The 21451-nt window shown below is 37.5% G+C and overlaps 2 protein-coding genes across 2 annotated transcripts; both read right to left on the reverse strand.

Moving 5' to 3' along the window:
• Positions 1-4336: 4336 nt before the first annotated feature.
• LOC128233096 (suppressor of tumorigenicity 14 protein-like) lies at positions 4337-13290 on the reverse strand. Its single transcript, XM_052946980.1, has 6 exons — positions 13085-13290; positions 11801-11961; positions 10566-10653; positions 10042-10182; positions 5414-5619; positions 4337-4726 (listed from the first exon to the last, which is right to left on the reverse strand). The coding sequence occupies exons 1-6, from the start codon at positions 13146-13148 to the stop codon at positions 4583-4585; spliced, it is 804 nt and encodes a 267-aa protein (XP_052802940.1). The 5' UTR covers positions 13149-13290; the 3' UTR covers positions 4337-4582.
• Positions 13291-13580: 290 nt separating this feature from the next.
• Positions 13581-20569, reverse strand: LOC128233098 (low-density lipoprotein receptor-related protein 12-like). Its single transcript, XM_052946981.1, has 6 exons — positions 20386-20569; positions 19965-20125; positions 19361-19436; positions 16753-16893; positions 16241-16449; positions 13581-15729 (listed from the first exon to the last, which is right to left on the reverse strand). The coding sequence occupies exons 1-6, from the start codon at positions 20447-20449 to the stop codon at positions 15643-15645; spliced, it is 738 nt and encodes a 245-aa protein (XP_052802941.1). The 5' UTR covers positions 20450-20569; the 3' UTR covers positions 13581-15642.
• Between the last annotated feature and the right edge of the window lie 882 nt (positions 20570-21451).

Consider the following 21451-nt stretch of genomic DNA (forward strand, 5'->3'; position numbering starts at 1 on the left):
TGATTCAGCCTAGTTGGGCATATATAATAGGGAAATGATTCAGCCTAGTTGGGCATATATAATAGGGAAATGATTCAGCCTAGTTGGGCATATATAATAGGGAAATGATTCAGCCTAGTTGGGCATATATAATAGGGAAATGATTCAGCCTAGTTGGGCATATATAATAGGGAAATGATTCAGCCTAGCTGGGCATATATAATAGGGAAATGATTCAGCCTAGCTGGGCATATATAATAGGGAAATGATTCAGCCTAGTTGGGCATATATAATAGGGAAATGATTCAGCCTAGTTGGGCATATATAATAGGGAAATGATTCAGCCTAGTTGGGCATATATAATAGGGAAATGATTCAGCCTAGTTGGGCATATATAATAGGGAAATGATTCAGCCTAGTTGGGCATATATAATAGGGAAATGATTCAGCCTAGTTGGGCATATATAATAGGGAAATGATTCAGCCTAGGTGGGCATATATAATAGGGAAATGATTCAGCCTAGTTGGGCATATATAATAGGGAAATGATTCAGCCTAGTTGGGCATATATAATAGGGAAATGATTCAGCCTAGTTGGGCATATATAATAGGGAAATGATTCAGCCTAGTTGGGCATATATAATAGGGAAATGATTCAGCCTAGTTGGGCATATATAATAGGGAAATGATTCAGCCTAGTTGGGCATATATAATAGGGAAATGATTCAGCCTAGTTGGGCATATATAATAGGGAAATGATTCAGCCTAGTTGGGCATATATAATAGGGAAATGATTCAGCCTAGTTGGGCATATATAATAGGGAAATGATTCAGCCTAGTTGGGCATATATAATAAGGAAATGATTCAGCCTAGTTGGGCATATATAATAGGGAAATGATTCAGCCTAGTTGGGCATATATAATAGGGAAATGATTCAGCCTAAGTGGGCATATATAATAGGGAAATGATTCAGCCTAAGTGGGCATATATAATAGGGAAATGATTCAGCCTAAGTGGGCATATATAATAGGGAAATGATTCAGCCTAAGTGGGCATATATAATAGGGAAATGATTCAGCCTAAGTGGGCATATATAATAGGGAAATGATTCAGCCTAGTTGGGCATATATAATAGGGAAATGATTCAGCCTAGTTGGGCATATATAATAGGGAAATGATTCAGCCTAAGTGGGCATATATAATAGGGAAATGATTCAGCCTAAGTGGGCATATATAATAGGGAAATGATTCAGCCTAAGTGGGCATATATAATAGGGAACTGATTCAGCCTAAGTGGGCATATATTATAGGGAACTGATTCAGCCTAAGTGGGCATATATAATAGGGAAATGATTCAGCCTAAGTGGGCATATATAATAGGGAAATGATTCAGCCTAGTTGGGCATATTTGTTGTTTTGACCGTTTAGGCCTAAATGTCCATAATGTTTCATTTGTTATTAGTTAAAAAAACAACAACATTTTGTGAATATGAACAATGTTCTGTACTTTAAAAGTAAGCATAACTACAGCGTTGTTTACCGTGCATAGAATTTGTTTTCCTCCAAAATAAAACATGCCTTATTGATAAAAAATATAGATTTAAAAGGATATCGTGTTTAGTTTGATAAAAAAGGTGCAGCTAACACGGTATTTCTACCTTATGAGACGACAGCTGATCTTTTTTTATCTTTTAGGAACCACCAGTCATTTAATATTTGTGCACTTTCTGCTATTAAATGCACGGTTACAATCTTGTTAACAGTAATTAATATTTTCCATAAATGCATTATTTAGTAAGTAGTTAAAGGTTTATCACTCAAAATTTATGTATGTAATTCATGTACATGTATATGTATTGATTTTATATACGAGTGTCACTTTAAAATACTAAATGTTAAAAAAGCAATGATTATACAATTTGTTTTTTAAGTAACCATTTTTACACTCTATTACATTAAAAAATAGAAAAAAAACAACATTTTCCCCCCAAGGACTGACCACTATTCAAAAGTCTGGTTGAACGACCAAAATGCTTCAGTCTTTGTGTTTATAAAACAAGCTTTATCTCTTTATAATGCAAGCGGTTTATGTTTAAAATTTTGAGCTTGTTTCTGAAGCTTTTCTTATAAATATTGCTAAAACACACGTATGTCTTTTTGACGCATTATAATATATTAGTTTTCATATACTTCATGTACGCTGACATTTGGTTTATGATGCATCATCAAAATGATGTCAATGAGCTATTAACTCAATGTAAACAGGAAGAAAATAATTTAAGAGAGAAAAAACTCTATGAAATGTGCTTACCATGAACCGTCGTTTTAGTTTTGGTATAACGTTTCAACACAAGAAATACAACAAATGCTCTCTACATACTTCTAAAATAGTCCGTAGATCTGATCACGTGACTAACTGACGGAGTTAAAAAATGTGACTAGCTATATGAAGAAAAGTTTAATAAGCACACTGCTATCAGGTCGAATGTTATGGAAAAGATAACTAATAACAAACATATATATAATATATTTTAATTTGCTGTGCTGTTATATAAAACTAATTAACACAAAATGGCAATTAAAACAAAATATATATATATATATATATATATATTTATATATATATATATATATATATATATATATATATATATATATATATATATATATATATATATATATATATATATATATATATATATATATATATATATAAACAGAACAAAATGCATATTTATAAAAAAATAATATTTTTTTTCACATTTTTGGTATTGTTATTTTTAGTTTGGAATAATTAGATATTTTTTGATTTTTCAAACAAATGATTGAGTTTGAAAACCCGGTACCAGTGCTTTAAACAATATGTTCGTTGTCACTTCGATTTTCATTGTCACAAGGTGGTCATAAGGTATACCCGCTTCCATTGGCTTTCTTATGGCTTGGCCCCACAGCAGTTCCCGTGGTGATTTTAAGATAGATTTGGAAACCTAAAAAGAGAGTTGATTAACCCGAATAAGTATGATGTGTTCAACCAGCCAAAAAAGAAGTTCATCAGTGAATGTCAGCTCAATGATACTTTCCATACGTCGTCTTTTAACCAATATTTTTTATTCAGTTATATTTAAAACAAGCATAAAACAAGCCAAAAAGGCAGCTGTGTAACATTCAAAGATGAGTGACAACTTAAAAATGTAACACAAACGAGAATAAAGTGGGGTCAGTTCAGTTAAATGGAGGCCGACCAGATTGTAATTCACCTTGGCTGAGGTTGCGTATAACAACAATGTCCTCCCCGAGGGTGGCACAGAGCTCGAATCGAATTTATAAGAAAAATAATATATTTAAACTTGAACCGTGAATCGGATAGTTTGCCTGTCAGGAGCGCCCATCATTGTAGAACAAAATTAAGTATAGTATATCTCAATTTCATATCTGCGTACGTGAATTCGGTTAAATTTGATTTAATAGTGCGATCTGGCTGTTGATCGTACTTGGTCGAGATAGTATGCTTATACATATTGTGACTTAGTTTGGTTAACATTTGATAACAAAACTTTGTGAGCAGAAATGATATTGTGACGTCGCGGACGACGACGCTGCCGGACAACATGGTTCTTCTATGTCTACTATGCTACGCAAGCGGCATTAGAATGTACTTGTCTATGCCATAAAGACCTACACCTCATAGAGCGCAGGTAGAATGAATCTGGTCAGTATTCGATATTTCAGTTGAGCGTCTCCATGACCTGGCTGGTGCTCTTATTTTATTTTGCTTTTAACCATATATAAATATTTCATTTTAATTATTTAACCATTCTTGACAAAGAGTTGTAATCTCTCAGAGCAACGTTGGCAAATGTATGAACTAACTGATTTTCCTTTTTAAACCGTTAGGTGGTCAAAGGCTTACTATTGTGTTAAAAGTTTAACTCAAATATTTAAAGAAGACATATAACGCTTATGATACTCGTCAAAGGTAATATATGATTGATGGATTTATTCACTAATCGTCAATACACGGGAACAGACTAAAGGGATTACGTGTTGTGACCCCATCCTGAACACATGCATTTTCTCTTCGATAAAACACCGCGTTGGTGCCATGGGTATTCATTTTGCGGATACAGAGGAGACCTTCAAACCCACCAAAATAAATCGTATTTGATGTAGCACAAAGAACTAGTAAGTCTCTATCTTCTCTAAGTTGCATTATATCTGGTTTCAACACTTCAGGGATCTAAATCCCTAGAGATATAAGACCAGATTTTTAGTGTTGCTTTTATTTATGAACAGTTACGCCATTCAAGGTTAAAGCCTGTGAAACTAACAACAAGTTCAACAACATAGTAGGCTAAATGGTTATTTAAACTTTTATTTATTTGGTTATGAATGAGAGCATTGGTTTTCGTAATATAGAACATTTATAACACTACACTGTACGTCAAAATAGCAAAAAAAAAGAAATAAAAACATTATTGCACCAAAAATACAGTCACTTTGCTGGAGGAAACAAATGGATGATATATAAATGGTAAAATGACTAAAGTGTACAGTTATTTAGCAGTGCAGTGTCCAGTGGTATGGCACTGTCTATTTTTGCCTTCACTGGTAGGTCGGTGGTTGCTGACCCTGGGGGTAGGGCACGGCACCGTATTGTTGGGGGACGGGTTGGTTGTAGCCCTGCCCGGGAGTTCCATACCCCGGAGTCGTGTTGGCAACGACTTGCACGTGAGTTGGTTCTCGGTGCTGAAAATCGAATCATTCCGTAAAGCTCCACATTTGATATGAATATTAACTTCTATTGATTTGAAAGAATTATAACAATACCAAGTTTGACCTTTTTGGGATGTGGCTTAAAGGCCTAGTTTAAGAATGTTTGTCATGATAATCCCCTGCTTAATACCCTGCTGTGCGGCTCCTGCTAATTGCACTGGTGTCACAGTAGGGGCCAATTTCCTGTATATTCGTTTATTGGTTCAGGGCCATTTAGGGTCCATTTCTATGATGAAACTTCTAAAACTGCACAGCAGGATACTCGGATCGGAGATCTGATAAGAGGGATTAAGGCAGGTAGATTAAGATCAATAAACAGAGCTTGTGTACTATACACAGTTGTTTTTTTTTTTTTTTTTTTTTTTTTTTTGGGGGGGGGGGGGCCACTTAAACTAGGTCTTTAAGTTTCCGGAATAATTTAAGACAAATAATGTATTCGATCCTTTGAATTCCGTTTAAAAGTGAAAAACCTGAAATTATATCAAGTAAGAATCGTATTGATTAAACTGGCTCTCTGATAAATCGTTGCCACACACTTGGTTCGATATATGTTTATGATGTCATTTCCTGTATAAATACAAAGATAAAATATCATAAATAAAAAATCAAGTTTGGTCACATTTTCAATGAGAAGCAACACTTAAATATTACATTACTCACATATCTGAGTCGTCTGCGCCGACAAATAATAAGGAATAAAGTGGCGAAGACGCAGAAAAAGAAGCAGCCAACGACGATTCCAGCAATGACCCCTCCCGCCAGAGGGCAATCTGAGTAATCCCCGCAAGGGTTATAACCGTTACATGTCAGCGTGTCCGAGATACACCGCCCATTGTCACAGTCATGCTCATCGGAATAGCAATAGCCTGTAAATTATATAAATAATAATGTACGTCGTTTTTATCAAATATATGCTTCAAACTTGATACAGTTTATAATCAGTCAAGCCAATATGAAATAATGTCTTTATGTTGAAACAGGTGTTGCACTTGGGAGGGAACAAATGTATTTGTTATTTTTATCTGAAATTACATGTTAAAACTTGTCATCAACAAATTCAACATTTGTACAATTGAAATGCTGGCAGATGTAGCCGTGGGCATAAAGGCTAACATACATGACCAAGGCAATATGTCAGTTATTCGCGCCTCAATATGGACACTTCGACTTGAACACTGGAACAGACTCAAGGGGTTCAAACCGCACTATGGAAACTTTCACTTGAACACGGGGACACACTCAAGGGGTCGGAGCCGTACACGTGACAATTTCATTTGAGGACTGGGACAGACTTAAGGGGTTCGAGCCCCACTATAGACAATTTCACTTGAACACGGGAACTTCCTTAAGGGGTTCAATCCCTATTATGGACACATTCACTTGAACACGGGGACAGACTCAAGGAGTTCGAACCTTACAATGAACGCATTCACTTGAACACGGGGACAGACTCAAGGAGTTCGAACCTTACTATGAACACATTGACTTGAACACGGGAACAGACTCAATGGGTTATAACCTTACAATGAACGCATTCACTTGAACACAGGATCAGACTCATGGGGCTCGAACCTTACTATGTACACATTGACTTGAACACGGGGACAAACTCAAGGGATTCGAACCTTACTATGAAAGCATTCACTTGAACACGGGAACAGACTCATGGGGTTCGAACCTTACTATGTACACATTGACTTGAACACGGGGACAGACTCAAGGGATTCGAACCTTACAATGAACGCATTCACTTGAACACGGGGACACACTCAAGGAGTTCGAACCTTACAATGAAAGCATTCACTTGAACACGGGGACAGACTCAAGGAGTTCGAACCTTACTATGTACACATTGACTTGAACACGGGGACAGACTCAAGGGATTCGAACCTTACAATGAACGCATTCACTTGAGCACGGGGACACACTCAAGGAGTTCGAACCTTACAATGAACGCATTCACTTGAACACGGGGACAGACTCAAGGGGTTCGAACCTTACAATGAACGCATTCACTTGAGCACGGGAACAGACTCAAGGAGTTTGAACCTTACAATGAACGCATTCACTTGAGCACGGGGACACACTCAAGGAGTTCGAACCTTACAATGAACGCATTCACTTGAGCACGGGAACAGACTCAAGGAATTCGAACCTTACAATGAACGCATTCACTTGAACACGGGGACACACTCAAGGAGTTCGAACCTTACAATGAACGCATTCACTTGAACACGGGGACAGACTCAAGGGGTTCGAACCTTACTATGAACGCATTCACTTGAACACGGGGACACACTCAAGGAGTTCGAACCTTACAATGAACGCATTCACTTGAGCACGGGAACAGACTCAAGGAATTCGAACCTTACAATGAACGCATTCACTTGAACACGGGGACACACTCAAGGAGTTCGAACCTTACAATGAACGCATTCACTTGAACACGGGGACAGACTCAAGGGGTTCGAACCTTACTATGAACGCATTCACTTGAACACGGGGACAGACTCAAGGAGTTCGAACCTAACTATGAACGCATTCACTTGAACACGGGGACAGACTCAAGGAGTTCGAACCTTACTATGAACGCATTCACTTGAACACGGGAACAGACTCAAGGAGTTCGAACCTTACTATGTACTCATTCACTAGAACACGTGAACAAATTCAAGGAGTTCGAACCTTACTATGAACACATTGACTTGAACACGGGGACAGACTCAAGGGGTTCGAACCTTACAATGGACGCATTCACTTGAACACGGGGACAGACTCAAGGAGTTCGAACCTTACAATGGACGCATTCACTTGAACACGGGGACAGACTCAAGGGGTTCGAACCTTACTATGAACACATTGACTTGAACACGGGAACAGATTCAATGGATAAAAACCTCACAATGAACGCATTCACTTGAACACGGGAACAGACTCATGGGGTTCGAACCTTACTATGTAGACATTGACTTGAACACGGGAACAGACTCAAGGGGTTCGAACCTTACTATGTACACATTGACTTAAACACGGGAACAGACGCATAGGGTTCGAACCTTACTATGAACACATTCACTTGAACACGGGAACAGACTCATGGGGTTCGAACCTTACTTTGTACATTTTCACTTGAACACGGGGTCAGACTCATGGGGTTCGAACCTTACTATGTACACATTCACTTGAACACGGGAACAGACTCATGGGGTTCGAACCTTACTATGTACACAATCACTTGAACACGGGAACAGACTCATGGGGTTCGAACCTTACTATGTACACATTCACTTGAGCACGGGAACAGACTCAAGGGGTTCGAACCTTACTATGTACACATTGACTTGAACACGGGGACAGACTCATGGGGTTCGAACCTTACTATGTACACATTGACTTGAACATGGGAACAGACTCATGGGGTTCGAACCTTACTATGTACACATTGACTTAAACACGGGAACAGACTCATGGGGTTCGTACCTTACTATGTACACATTGACTTGAACATGGGAACAGACTCATGGGGTTCGAACCTTTCTATGTACACATTCACTTGAACACGGGAACAGACTCATGTGGTTCGAACCTTAATATGTTCACATTGACTTGAACACGGGAACACACTCATTGGGTTCGTACTTTACTATGTACATATTGACTTGAACACGGGAACACACTCATTGGGTTCGAACCTTACTATGTACACATTGACTTAAACACGGGGACAGATTCAATGGGTTAGAACCTTACTATGTACACATTGACTTGAACACGGGAACAGACTCATGGGGTTCGAACCTTACTACATGTATGCACACACTGACTTGAACTATGCAAGCATTCCCTTGAACATGGGAACAGACTCATGGGGTTCGTACCTTACTACGAACGCATTCACTCGAACACGGGAACAGACTCATGGGGTTCGTACCTTACTATAAACGCATTCACTTGAACACGGGAACAGACTCAATGGGTTCAAACCCTACTATGAACGCATTGACTTGAACACGGAAACACACCCATTTGGTTCGAACCTTACTATGTACACATTGACTTGAACACGGGGACAGACTCATGGGGTTCGAACCTTACTATGAACGCATTCACTTGAACACGAGGACAGACTCAATGGGTTCGAACCTTACTATGAACACATTGACTTGAATACGGTAACAGACTCATGGGGTTCGAACCTTACTACATGTATGTTCACATTGACTTAAACACGGGAACAGACTCATGGGGTTCGAACCTTACTATGTACACATTGACTTGAACACGGGAACAGACTCATGGAGTTCGAATCTTACTATGTACACATTGACTTAAACACGGGAACAGACTCATGGGGTTCGTACCTTACTATCTACACATTGACTTAAACACGGAGACAGACTCATGGGGTTCGAACCTTACTATGAATGCATTCACTTGAACACGGGAACAGACTCATGGGGTTCGAACCTTACAATGAACGCATTCACTTGAACACGGGGACAGACTCAAGGGGTTCGAACCTTACTATGTACATATTCACTTGAACACGGGAACAGACTCATGGGGCTCGAATCTTACAATGAACACATTGGCTTGAACATGGGGACAGACTCTTGGGGTTCGGACCTTACTATGAACGCATTCACTTGAACACGTGAACAGACTCATTGGGTTCGAACCTTACTATGTACTCATTCACTAGAACACGGGAACAGACTCATGGGGCTCGAATCTTACAATGAACACATTCACTTGAACACGGGGACAGACTCTTGGGGTTCGGACCTTACTATGAACACATTCACTTGAACACGTGAACAGACTCATGGGGTTCGAACCTTACTATGTACACATTGACTTGAACATGGGGACAGACTCTTGGGGTTCGGACCTTACTATGAACACATTCACTTGAACACGTGAACAGACTCATGGGGTTCGAACCTTACTATGAACACATTGACTTGAACCCGGAAACAGACTAAAACCCCATTATGGACATTTTCACTTGCATACGGGAACAGACTCAATGGCTCCGAGCCCCACTATGGACACTTTCACTTCAACACGGGGACAAATTCAAGGCGCTGGATCCGCACAATGGAAACTTTATCTTGAACACGGGAAAAGACTCAACGGTACGAGCCCACTACAGACTTGAAAATGAACGGACAGGGTGATTAAGTCCGCCTTAGGACATCTTCTTTTGAAACAACACCTTTCTTATACTAGATTATAGATTATATAGTTTCCAATATTGTTTACATTTTTTACATTGTCTGACTTACCAGTATGGTAGGATGTGATGACCATGTCAAAGCCACTGTATTGGAAGGACGAGTCGCTTTGGAAACGGAGAGTGAGGGAGTTCCCGCTCGTTTTGAAAACCTGGGAACTAATTGAGAAGCCGCATTGTCGGTAGCTCAGTCCTTTGTGAAAAACATAACATATTTATATAGTAATACATATTTTAAGTGTTGTTTACGTTAACGAGCACGCACACGCACACGCACACGCACACGCACACACACACACAAACGCGTGCACGCACGCACACACGCAAAAAAAAACCACACAGATCACACGCACGCACGCACGTGCTCACACCAACAACACGCTCGCGAGCGCACACGAATTAATCATTATTCACAAATAACGGTATCCGTGAGTTAATGGTTGTTAAAAACTTTCGTTAGATATACTTTATGTAATTTCGACACTTTAACATGCACGAGTTATTTTAATGCATTGAACAAACGTTTGGCTGACTGGTAATCTGAAATCCCTTGTTTCATACACTATGTAAACGTACCTGATACGTAGCGTGAATTGACGTTTGGGCCATCAAAGACCTCAAGCCAGTCTCGGGTACAGCTGACGCTCGACTCTATTGCAATGCTCTACAACAACAAAAACATGAACGTACCCACCTTAAGTATTTCCAATATACATGTATGATCGTTTACAGTGGTAGTTATGTCTGATCCTATGTCAGCCTTGTATATATATATATATATATATATATATATATATATATATATATATATATATATATATATATATATATATATATATAAACATTTGTACTGCACCGGGACCTATTGGCCACACAGCAAGTACAGAATAGCAAAGTTTCGAAGCTCATAGTAATCCTGAAGCTCTGATTACGTGAACAGATAAAATATTTCTCCCACCTCAGATAAGTAGATCCAATAATTTAACCATGTTAGATATTCTTATCTTGCCCACGGGCGAAGATAAAATGCCCGTATGGAACTCCTTTTTAACGGTTACCACATTGTAATTACCTCCCTTGTTGAAGACTGCAGCATCAAGGAAATCTTGTCTTATGGTAATATTTAGAACGCTAATTAATTATTTCTCGCTTCAAATGTCACCATAAAAAAGTTTTCACGCACCATTCAAGAAATAATGCTTCATTCTCTTTAGAACTATTTAAAAAGACCGATTTGACTATTAACATATTCTGAATCACTGCGCGAATATCCATGACAACCACGTGCTATCGCATATCCATACGCAATTATTTTCACTAAGCACAAAAGAGTTCCAGCAAAAAATACATTTTTTCTTAATTTTGTTTAACTGAGGTGGGAGAAAAAGCATCTACCATAGCCGCTCGTGTAAGATAGGTTCATCCCGACCCTCGCGCAGGGTGTTTTGCGGAAACTCGGTAAACCTCGTTTCCGCAAAACACCCTACGCTCGGGTCGGAATGAACCTATCTTACACTCTCGGCCATGGAAGATACTTATAATCCTATATGACATACACAAGAAGTGCGTTTTCAATGTTTGTGAGAAGCCCTTTCACGAGGACCTACGAAAACTGACAAGGAATGATATTGCTATAAGTATAGTTCAAAGTAATACAGAATTAAACGAGTTTGCTGACAATTCAGTGCTAGCAACTGATATTTTAGAAAACAGGCTTTTCTACGTTTAAGTAATAGTGCGATTTAGTATATGTTCAACAAGCATGTACCAATAAATATTCGTGATATCAACGAAGATAACAATGACCTTACCTTGAAATAAAGCATGAACTTTTTGGATGATGTGGTATTAACAGTCATTAAACAGTCCATGTTGGACCTGTAATTAATGTTTGACGTCAACTTAAGGCGTACGGCGTCAAGAGAATAGTAAGGAAAATTCAAGGTGCTTCCACATCGTTGATCCAAGTAGTCTACAACATAAACAGAAATACTGTTTCATATAAAGCATGTTTACTACAATATGGACCATACAAAGATGTTTCCCCAGATTATTATCCAATAGGTGACTAGATTTAGATAACAAATAGTGTCTTTTTGACGCAGAACGCCAAGTTAAAACTAATAGCTGAAGTGAATTCCATCAGTTTTAATCGACTTCCATCGGGTCATTTTATCCCCAACCCTTTCATTCCGTGCCATTTTAGTCGATTTACCTGTACGCCCAGTTCCACGTATAAAGCAAACTGGATTTGGATTCCATACGAAAACAAGCAGACATAAATTACACTAATAATATAACTTTCATTTACAAACAAATAGCTAATGAAATGAAATCAAGATCGTGTGTGTGTGTGTGTGTGTGTGTGTGTGCGTGTGTGCGTGTGCGTGTGTGGTATATATACCATATAAACTCGTTCAAGTTTAAATTATATTAGTGAGTATATTTTATTGAGCAAATTTAAGGCCTTAAAAGCCTACCATGAAAATAAATTAAATATTGACAAGTCTTATCTGTCTAACCCTACCCTAACCCTGGCCATAAAATATCAAAATGTATTTGATCAAAATACATAATGATCAGATTTATGTTCAAAATTTACTACTGAATAAAAAATGGATTTAAGAACGGTTACAGGAGGGAGATCAATATATACTGACCGATTACTTTCAAATTACTGTTATTTTTCGAAAGCCTCTAGTCAAAAGAATTAGCCAAATGTTGATCGGAATATATCACTGCAAAGGGGATACAATCAGGAAAATATACTCAGACGTTTCCGAATTGGGTAATCCAAATTAATTTTAGCGGTTTTCCGGTTCTACGGTGAGTGGGTGGCACCCTTATATTTCTTTTAAGATTAAGAAATTCACATGAATACGAGATTCAGAAATGTTAATCAAAATATTATCTTGCAATATGTATGGACATAAAAATCCAATCTAATTATTTCAGAATATAACTCAGTGCAATCATAAATAAGACGATCGCATATATTCATGTAGCTAAAATCACACAAGCTATTCATGTTAAAGAAAGTTTTGAAGAGCTTAATGGATTATTTTTTACGCATTATAAAGGTTTGCTTTACTTACATGTCTGGATGGCAAAAGCATATCCAAGAAATGCGAATAGTGTCAAATAAGTTAAACACTTCATTGTTGTGCGACCGTTTCAGAAGAAATTGAATGTAAAAAGGTTCGTTTATATATCTACATAGCAAGTTACACTTAGTATTTTCTGATAAGAACGACTCAGTATCATATGTCGAGGTGAGTGTTCTTGTTTCACAATATTGCGAAATAGGACCTATGAGGTCTAGATAAAACAATCTACTCTCTCAAATCATTGACGTAACGAACGGATATATACATGTACCTCCGATAAAAACAGTCATTATCTTAATACATACCTCGACCTTGTGAACAAAACTAGGGAAGGTCTATGATGTAGTATAACCTTAATTGTTAGAATTTTGGCGACTTACAGAAAATGGAGTTGGCGCATCTCGGCTTCAGGTTTAAATGTCGACTTGTATTTTTGGTGCATTGGTCAAAATCAATATACAAAAAATTGTTAAACAACAGGATAGAAGATACAAGATTCTTTATTTAAAGTCGGGTATATAATAACAAGAAACATCAGCCCAATGAGCTTGTGACCTGGATAAAAGCATAAAACAGAATAATTGAAAAAAGATTGTCACTGGTCCACACAGAAATGCACAGAAATGCAAACATCAATGATCAAGTGCATGCTACGTTTTACAACTAACTAATTTAACAAGTAAGCTGCGGTGGAAAACTTGAACGGCTGAAATATAAACTATAGAATTATGTTTTGTTGTATTCGTCAGAATCGATCTACGTAAAATTAATGAGCTGAAACTTTAAAAAATCCTCGATTGTCATTGACCTTCATATAAATGCAAACGCCAAAAAGATCCATGATTGTACAATATTTTTGTATACTAAAACTATTTCAAAATATTACTTTCGTTTTCGCAAGGAATCAGCACTGTTTATAAGTGAGTGTAAAGGACAAAAATGATTTCACGGTCAAGCTGTATGTTATCATGAGGCAAGCATAATACATTTTTGCCTTTATTCATGTTTAGATGTGCAGTCTTAAGGTGATATTAACAGGATTTAATAAAAGACGGATTCGCATTCAAACGCAAGAGTTACCAGGATTAAAAATAATTCCAGTAGCAGGAATGTTCAACACTGCCCAAGCAACAACGAAGTGTGGCTTCTTTTTTAAGAGACATATTAATTACATTGTGTATGTATGACTCTCAATATATTTTGTATTTAAATTATGGCATCAATCGTTAATTTAAAGGTCTCGAACTTTTGTGGTGAAAAACATATTAAAAGTGTAGAATTTCTAAACCGTTGAAATGCAAATGAAACTCTTACAAATTTCTTATAAAAGTTTCCTTCATCCAACTCCGCTTCCAACTTCAACTTCATTATACACCAAAGCATTTACCAATATACGTTTTATTCTTGAAAAGAATAATTCAAACCTAATTGAAAAATGCAATTTTGAAACGCATCCACTCCAGCGTTTGCATTGATGAAAACCTTTAAGCATCAAATTGATCTTGCCAAGATTACCTCAATCTTTATCGATTTCGATTGTTTAATATTTGTTCATTGTGGCGTTGTATATACCGAGTTAAGTTCATTTTGGGTGTACATCCTTGTTTCTTTCAACAGAATCTGGGTAACCTACTCGGGTATGTAGGGACCGTTGTATCGTAGTTGGTACGTAGCATAGGCCAGGTAATATACCAAATTGTTCAAGCCATACCCATTTTGTTGAGTTGCCAATATCTCCGGTTTCATTGTTTGGGCTCAGTTATAGAGCTGCACATGGATTTGGTTGGCTTTGAATGGGCTATAAGGTTGCCAAAATGTGTAGTAGTTGGCACTTGGTTCTGGGTAGGCTTATTTAAAGCTGCAAACGGGTTGCTCTTCTCTAAATTGGCTTTATAGTTAATGGTCGAATTGTGGTATATTTGGATCAATTAAAACTACACATGCGTGTGTTTGTTACTGAATTTGCTTTAATGTAGTCACAGCTAAAATGATAGGGAACTTGACTCAGACGTAATTATCGACCCTATGCGGTTGGTGTATCTATGAATATATTTGACTGTAGTCACAAAAGGTGTTGTCAGACCCTGGAAGGGTTAATGTAGAAACACTCAATGGTGAAGAATAGTGATTGTTAAGCTGCTTGTTTTGAGCTGCTTGTTTTGTTTGCTTGGCAGATTATGAACTTAGTTGTAGCTGCCCTTGATGTTATTTGGAACTTGGTCAGATGTAGAAGGACCCCCTGTTATATTTTGACACTAAATAAAAACACTATATATTACAGCAAGCTTGAATTAACTGGGGCACTGAATTCGCTTGATGGTAGCCAAAATATGGTCTGAGGATTGTTTGACAATGAGTCGGCTTGTCTGTAACCAAAGGTTTGGCCAGGGATCTTATGCTTGCGCTGGGTCTGGGTGCTGGCAGTGGGCCTAAGTGCATGTCCTTGGTCTAGGTCCTGGCCCTCGGCCTAGGTACTGGCCCTAGGTCTTGGTACTGGCCCTTGGTCTAGATGCTGGCCCTATGTCAAGGTGCTGGTTTGGGGACTGTTATGTGGCACCATATTGTTGCGGAATGGGCTGGTCATATCCCTGATCAAGTGTTCTATACCCTACCACGTGTCTAGGACCAGAGACCTGAAAAACATACAAACATGTAAATATGGTATTCACCATGTCACTGATCTTCAATGCGATGTAGTGACCAGTGTTGTGGACAAGTGTATTTGGTCAAGTTTCATTGGATAGACAACATCCACAGAATGTACCACCTTTGGTATTAAATTACCAACAATGTTGGTCTACCAACCTTTATTAAACTGAAGCTAAAAGTACCGGACAAGTAACACAATAACTTACTTAATTAAACTAAATAATATCTCAGAACCATGGCCGGATAGAACAATATATTTACAGTGCATTGTATTGGACTATCATTCAATGTAATAGTTAAATATCTGCCTTGGAACAGTCAGTTAACGTACGTGACATTTACCAACACTATCTTGAGTTAAAAAAATGTCCTCGTGGTTCAAGAAATGGCGCTGCATTTTCTTTTTCCTTCAACATGATGAATAGAATTTTAAAACATCAACTCTGAATTAACGAATTTTTATTGTAAATGTCCATGTGAAATCAAACAACTTACGTATCTATACCGGCATGTTCTCCAAAAACAAAAAATCAATCCTATGATGGTGCCAAAGAAAACTAAAGTTCCCACAATGATCCCAACGATTTCTGTGCCCGTGAGGATACAATCAGAATCGTCACCACAAGGGTTGTAGCCATTACAGACAAGCGAGTCCGCAATACATCGACCGTTGTTACAGTGGTACTCTTTTGATTTGCAGTTACCTGAAGATAATTTATATATTTATTAGGTGTTTTATCATGGAGACCTAAGTAGAAATTCTGAAATTGCAGAATTCGAATCCAAAACTTCTTTGTATGATTCGATGGTGTTTGTTTGGCTTTGTGGTTTTAAAGAAAAAAATCGTAAACAGATTTCTTGTTAATCGAATAACTAGATAACGTTTTACGTTATTCTCCTGAATAACGAGGTGTTAGCCATCCAGTTCGAACTAGAATCCGAGACGTACATACTTACCATCTTTATTTTTATATTTGGGACAAGCTGATACAACTATTTATATTCACCGGTATGGAAGGCTGTCAGGACCATGGCAAAACCTCTGGACCCAACGGAACTGTTGCTATGGAAACGAACTGTGATGGCGTTCTCGGAAGTTGTGTAAACTTTGTGGCGAAAAAAGTGTCCGCACTGTCGGTAGGTAAAACCTGTAATATACTTAATACTGTGTTATTGGTCTCCTATTAAACAACATAATTTTATAAAAAAAAATAACTAGAACTCCGCGAGTCGGATGTGTTGCCTGACGAATTATTTACTGTCGACATTATAGCTGTTAGATTGGCATTTTATTCATTTATAGACGATGATGTTGCCATTTTACATTAAAGTGTAGGTGGCATTTGAACTGAATGTAACAACGTTAAGCCAGGAGCAAGCAATTGGTTATATAAGCAAAAATGAGCACAATAAATACTGAAATAAATGACTCCAATTTGCCAACAGATTTGTAACTGTCAAAGTTCACAAATATCAAATCAATGGTTGTGTTATTGTTCGTAGTAACACCTTTTACGATTTGTGTGAACTGATATTTCTTCATTATTGAACACAGCTGCTGGTAGGTTGTACTGTCTGTGTTGAAGTCCCCTATGACAATTGACTTTTGTGAACTACAGAATTATTTCAACTTCTGTTCAACAACATTTTGAAATGGTTTCTTTGATTTGGCGGTCGATATAGTCTCAAGATGTTGATTGAGTGAGGCTGCAAAACAGTTATAAAAGTCATTTCAATCACAGCAGCATTCACCCCTTCCACATGTACTTGATGTTGTGGTTTGGTTATCACAATAGATCCATATGGTGTTCTCTGAACAGCAAAATCATTCCTATGTAGTGTGCGTCCAGGAATTTGAATGTTGTCTTTTGCACAGAAAGTGGACTCTGTGAGGATGAGAACATCAGCTCGTTTCGTTTTGAAACTATAACTTTCAAATGAAGTTTTACAGATTGAGCATTGTGGAATCATATCACAATGTGATATGTTGGCAAAGTATACAAAGGTGTGTAGCACAGTTGAACTTGACTGTTCGTAGTCGTTCCATTTCTAACTGTACATCTCCAGACACAGTTATCTTCGAAGGATCAAAGGGTTGGAGAATATGTAAGCGATTCATGGTGGTAACTCGACTCAAAGCTACATAGTGAACATGAGGACGTTTTTTATAGGCAATTGCACTACTACATCTTGTAACGTGTCTCCTTGTCATTGGATTGTCTTCGCACAAGTCAGATTAAGGGGGAATTGACCACGCTGTATGCAAGCATTTTTGTACTTGCCTACTGGGAATTCTCTCTTAACTGGAGCAATTGGTGTCCAATCCTTATGAATTTCTTTTCGGTAAAGGTGACCACTATTCCTTCTAAGTTGTAGGCCTATTTTGGTGAAGTGAATCCAAACAAACTTAAGTCTTTCACTAATTGTTTTGGTAAAGTGACTGAAAAGTCCCCATTTACAAGACCATCCTCCACATAAATGTTTTAAGGTCAGCTCATTGCGCAGGCCTACTGCTGACCTGTACATCATTGGCAATCACATTGAGTCACCAGGTAGTAAAGGTTCTTTCACCAATAACAATGTCTATTACTTTGTTGGTTACCTTTTCAGAAAAGCTGGTCAAATAATGCTGAGTTGTGGGACTGTACTGCCTTACTGTAGTGCAATATGTGAGTGGCACTGGTTGGGTAGTCATCAGTATGTCTTTTTGTAACAATTCTGGTGGAGAGATGTTTCATATCTTGTTGTGTATGTAAGCCTTCTCTTATTTTGTTCAGTTACGAAGTATAGTATCTACATATGAAGTTTCAAGTTGATAACTCTTATATTCTACATAGTATGCCCCTGACAAAATTTAAGCACTTTAAGCATGGAAAATAACAAATGGCAATAACTCAAAAAATATGGAAGCAAGAGTAACTGGTCTTTTGCACTGCACTTGCTCTCAATGGGATCTATCTACATATGAAATATCAAGTTGATTACACTAATAGTTTACGAGATATGCTCCGGGCAAGTGAAAACGAGACGCGGACGCCAACAACGGGCAATAACTCTAAAAAATAAATTTATGGTTCTTGTGCACTGCAATTGCCCTCAATGAGATCTATCTACATATGAAATTTCAAGTTGATACCACTAATAATTTACGAGATATGCCCCGGACAAATGAAAACGGGACGCGGACGCCACCACCACCGCCGCCGCCGCCGACAAAAGTAACCCCTATACGTCGCCTAGTCTGGCGAAACAAAAACCAATGCGCGAACGTTTTTGTATGCAAGACTAAAGATAGACACGGCACGAAAATACCTAGAAACTTATTTATTGTGTAAAAGTTACAGTGCTTTATTAAGTACAATTACACTTTCATGTTACTCACTAAATGCCTTAAATGGAGATTTTATTAATTTTTACCTCTGACAACCTCAAGGTGATATCATTCAAGTGTAGTCTATCATGTAAAAGTAATATGATGTTTTTAATGAGCAAAGCAAACTAGGTATTGTAATCGGTGCTGTGTTATTTGGTTATTTTTACTGTTGTAGTAGACACTACTTTTGTTATAGATATACTAGATACGAACTATGTTATTGAATAGTTTATACGTATTACCATTCACATAGGGCGACGATACTGACAGGCCATCATGGAGTTCCAACCAGTCGTGATCGCAACTGATATCCATTTTCTGAAAAGATCAACCGTTTGGACGAGTGGTAAGGTATGTATAAGGGACAAGGTTGAAACAACTGGTGGCAGCTACGATCATACATTAATGATAAAATGTAGATCTATTCTCAGAAGTTCTATCGTACCGAAGGCTAATAGTATATAGGCTTATATAATTACGTCGTATGGTAATTCCGTCCTGTCTATAGAAGCCAGAACTCCAGTTCTTTTCGAAAGCCCATGATCAAATTACCAGCAGACTGGTTGTGGTCAATTTGCTTTTTATACTACAAAACTGCATTTTAACAAAGTACGTTTTCTGCTTGTATCATGCATGCATGCGAACGCAAACAAAATACTGTCTGAAAACCATAAGGTGAATCCATAGTTTTGCTTGGCATATAAACAGTGTTTAGCTCTTGCATACAACGGGTTGTTTTTATAGAAGAAACGGTTTGCCAAATTACTAGTAAAACATTCCCAAAGAAAAGACTGGTCGTGGTGCTATTTACTCACCTCAAGTGTATCAAATCATTGCACCACTTACCTTAAAGTACAGCATAAACTGCATAGTTGAAGTGGCATTAACAGTCATGGTACAGTCTAGTTTGGGGAGGTACACACTGTTTGTAGTCAAATGTAATTTGATGGCATGTAGCGACATTTTCCGAAAGTCTATTGTCGTTCCACAGTGCTGATTCATGAAGTCTAAAACAACATAACATCCACAGATTAAACCCATTTAGTACAACAAAAAGATGATATTGCTTCCTTCTCATCTGTGTTCATATAATGACAATGCTATTTCCAACATGAAACAAAATTAAAAACATGTTTTACTTAAATCAATATGTGATTAAATACCTTTTCCCTCGAATCCATTTACAAAAATATTTACAATTACTGTAAAGATAAAATATACAAGACAGTTGATACCATTATATTAAATAGCATTACAATAGACTTACATGTGTGGATCGCAAACGTGTACCCAGATAGCCAGCAGAGGGTTATGTAAGTAACAACACACATTATTATAGATTTAAAGAGTATCCGTTGAATAAATGTATTACACTAAATATGCATTTACATGCTCGAATTATTCTGCGTTCAAAGTGCATTGTGTTTTCACATAAAATGTTAATATGTTAAACAATTAAAGCACTTAGATAGTTCTCATGACTTTTCTAGTCATATGACAACCATATACATTGTTTTCCAAGAGCTTCATTAGATAAGCAGACTTTATTTCCTGTTTAGTGACTAATAAAATATTCACAGTATTCAGTCAAGAAAATCAAGTATGTGGAATTGCTGTTTTGTCAGCGTAGTAAAATAGAGTTGTACTGAAAATATTATCTTGTACATAACATAATAAGCATCGATTAGAAACCGTTGCAAGCACAAGGAACATGTGTGAATATAGTATTTGCTTCTTCTTACAAACACCAACAGTTTTTTACTAAAGATGCCTGTTTTCTTAAACATGAAACACATTGTATAGGCGGAGACGCAACAAAAATTCATTCCGGCAATGTATACGCTCTTCAATGATTACATAAAGTAAATGACCATCTGAGTAAAACTTCAAAGAAGGCCTGGTGAAATCTAAAAAATGAACGTTTATCTCCCTTCAAAGTATGTCTATGCAAAACAAGAGAGAAGACAAACAACTGCTAAATGTTCTATTTAAGCTACCAACATTTCGCATATATGACTTTCACTGATTTAGTACTTAAAAAGCGATACTTGTACAAATAATGGCACTGTTTTCGTGTATCGGTAGTTTGCTTCGATAACCGTTATAACCAACAGATGCCTTGTTTTTTTTCCTTTGATGGCTCAAGACCACAGTTATCTGCTCCCCCCCCCCCCTTTGCAGTAAAGAAGAGTGCTAGTGTTCAAGTATCAATATTTTATTAAAGTTGAATGAAAAAAAAATGCCTGTGGAACTATGTAAATTGGTTGTTTGTAGCCTTACAAGTCTTGACCTCAGGGTCATGTGTTACTACTCAATTTTGTAAGACAACGCAA

The sequence above is a fragment of the Mya arenaria genome, chromosome 4 (genome assembly GCF_026914265.1).
Source record: "Mya arenaria isolate MELC-2E11 chromosome 4, ASM2691426v1".
NCBI lineage: Eukaryota > Metazoa > Mollusca > Bivalvia > Myida > Myidae > Mya > Mya arenaria.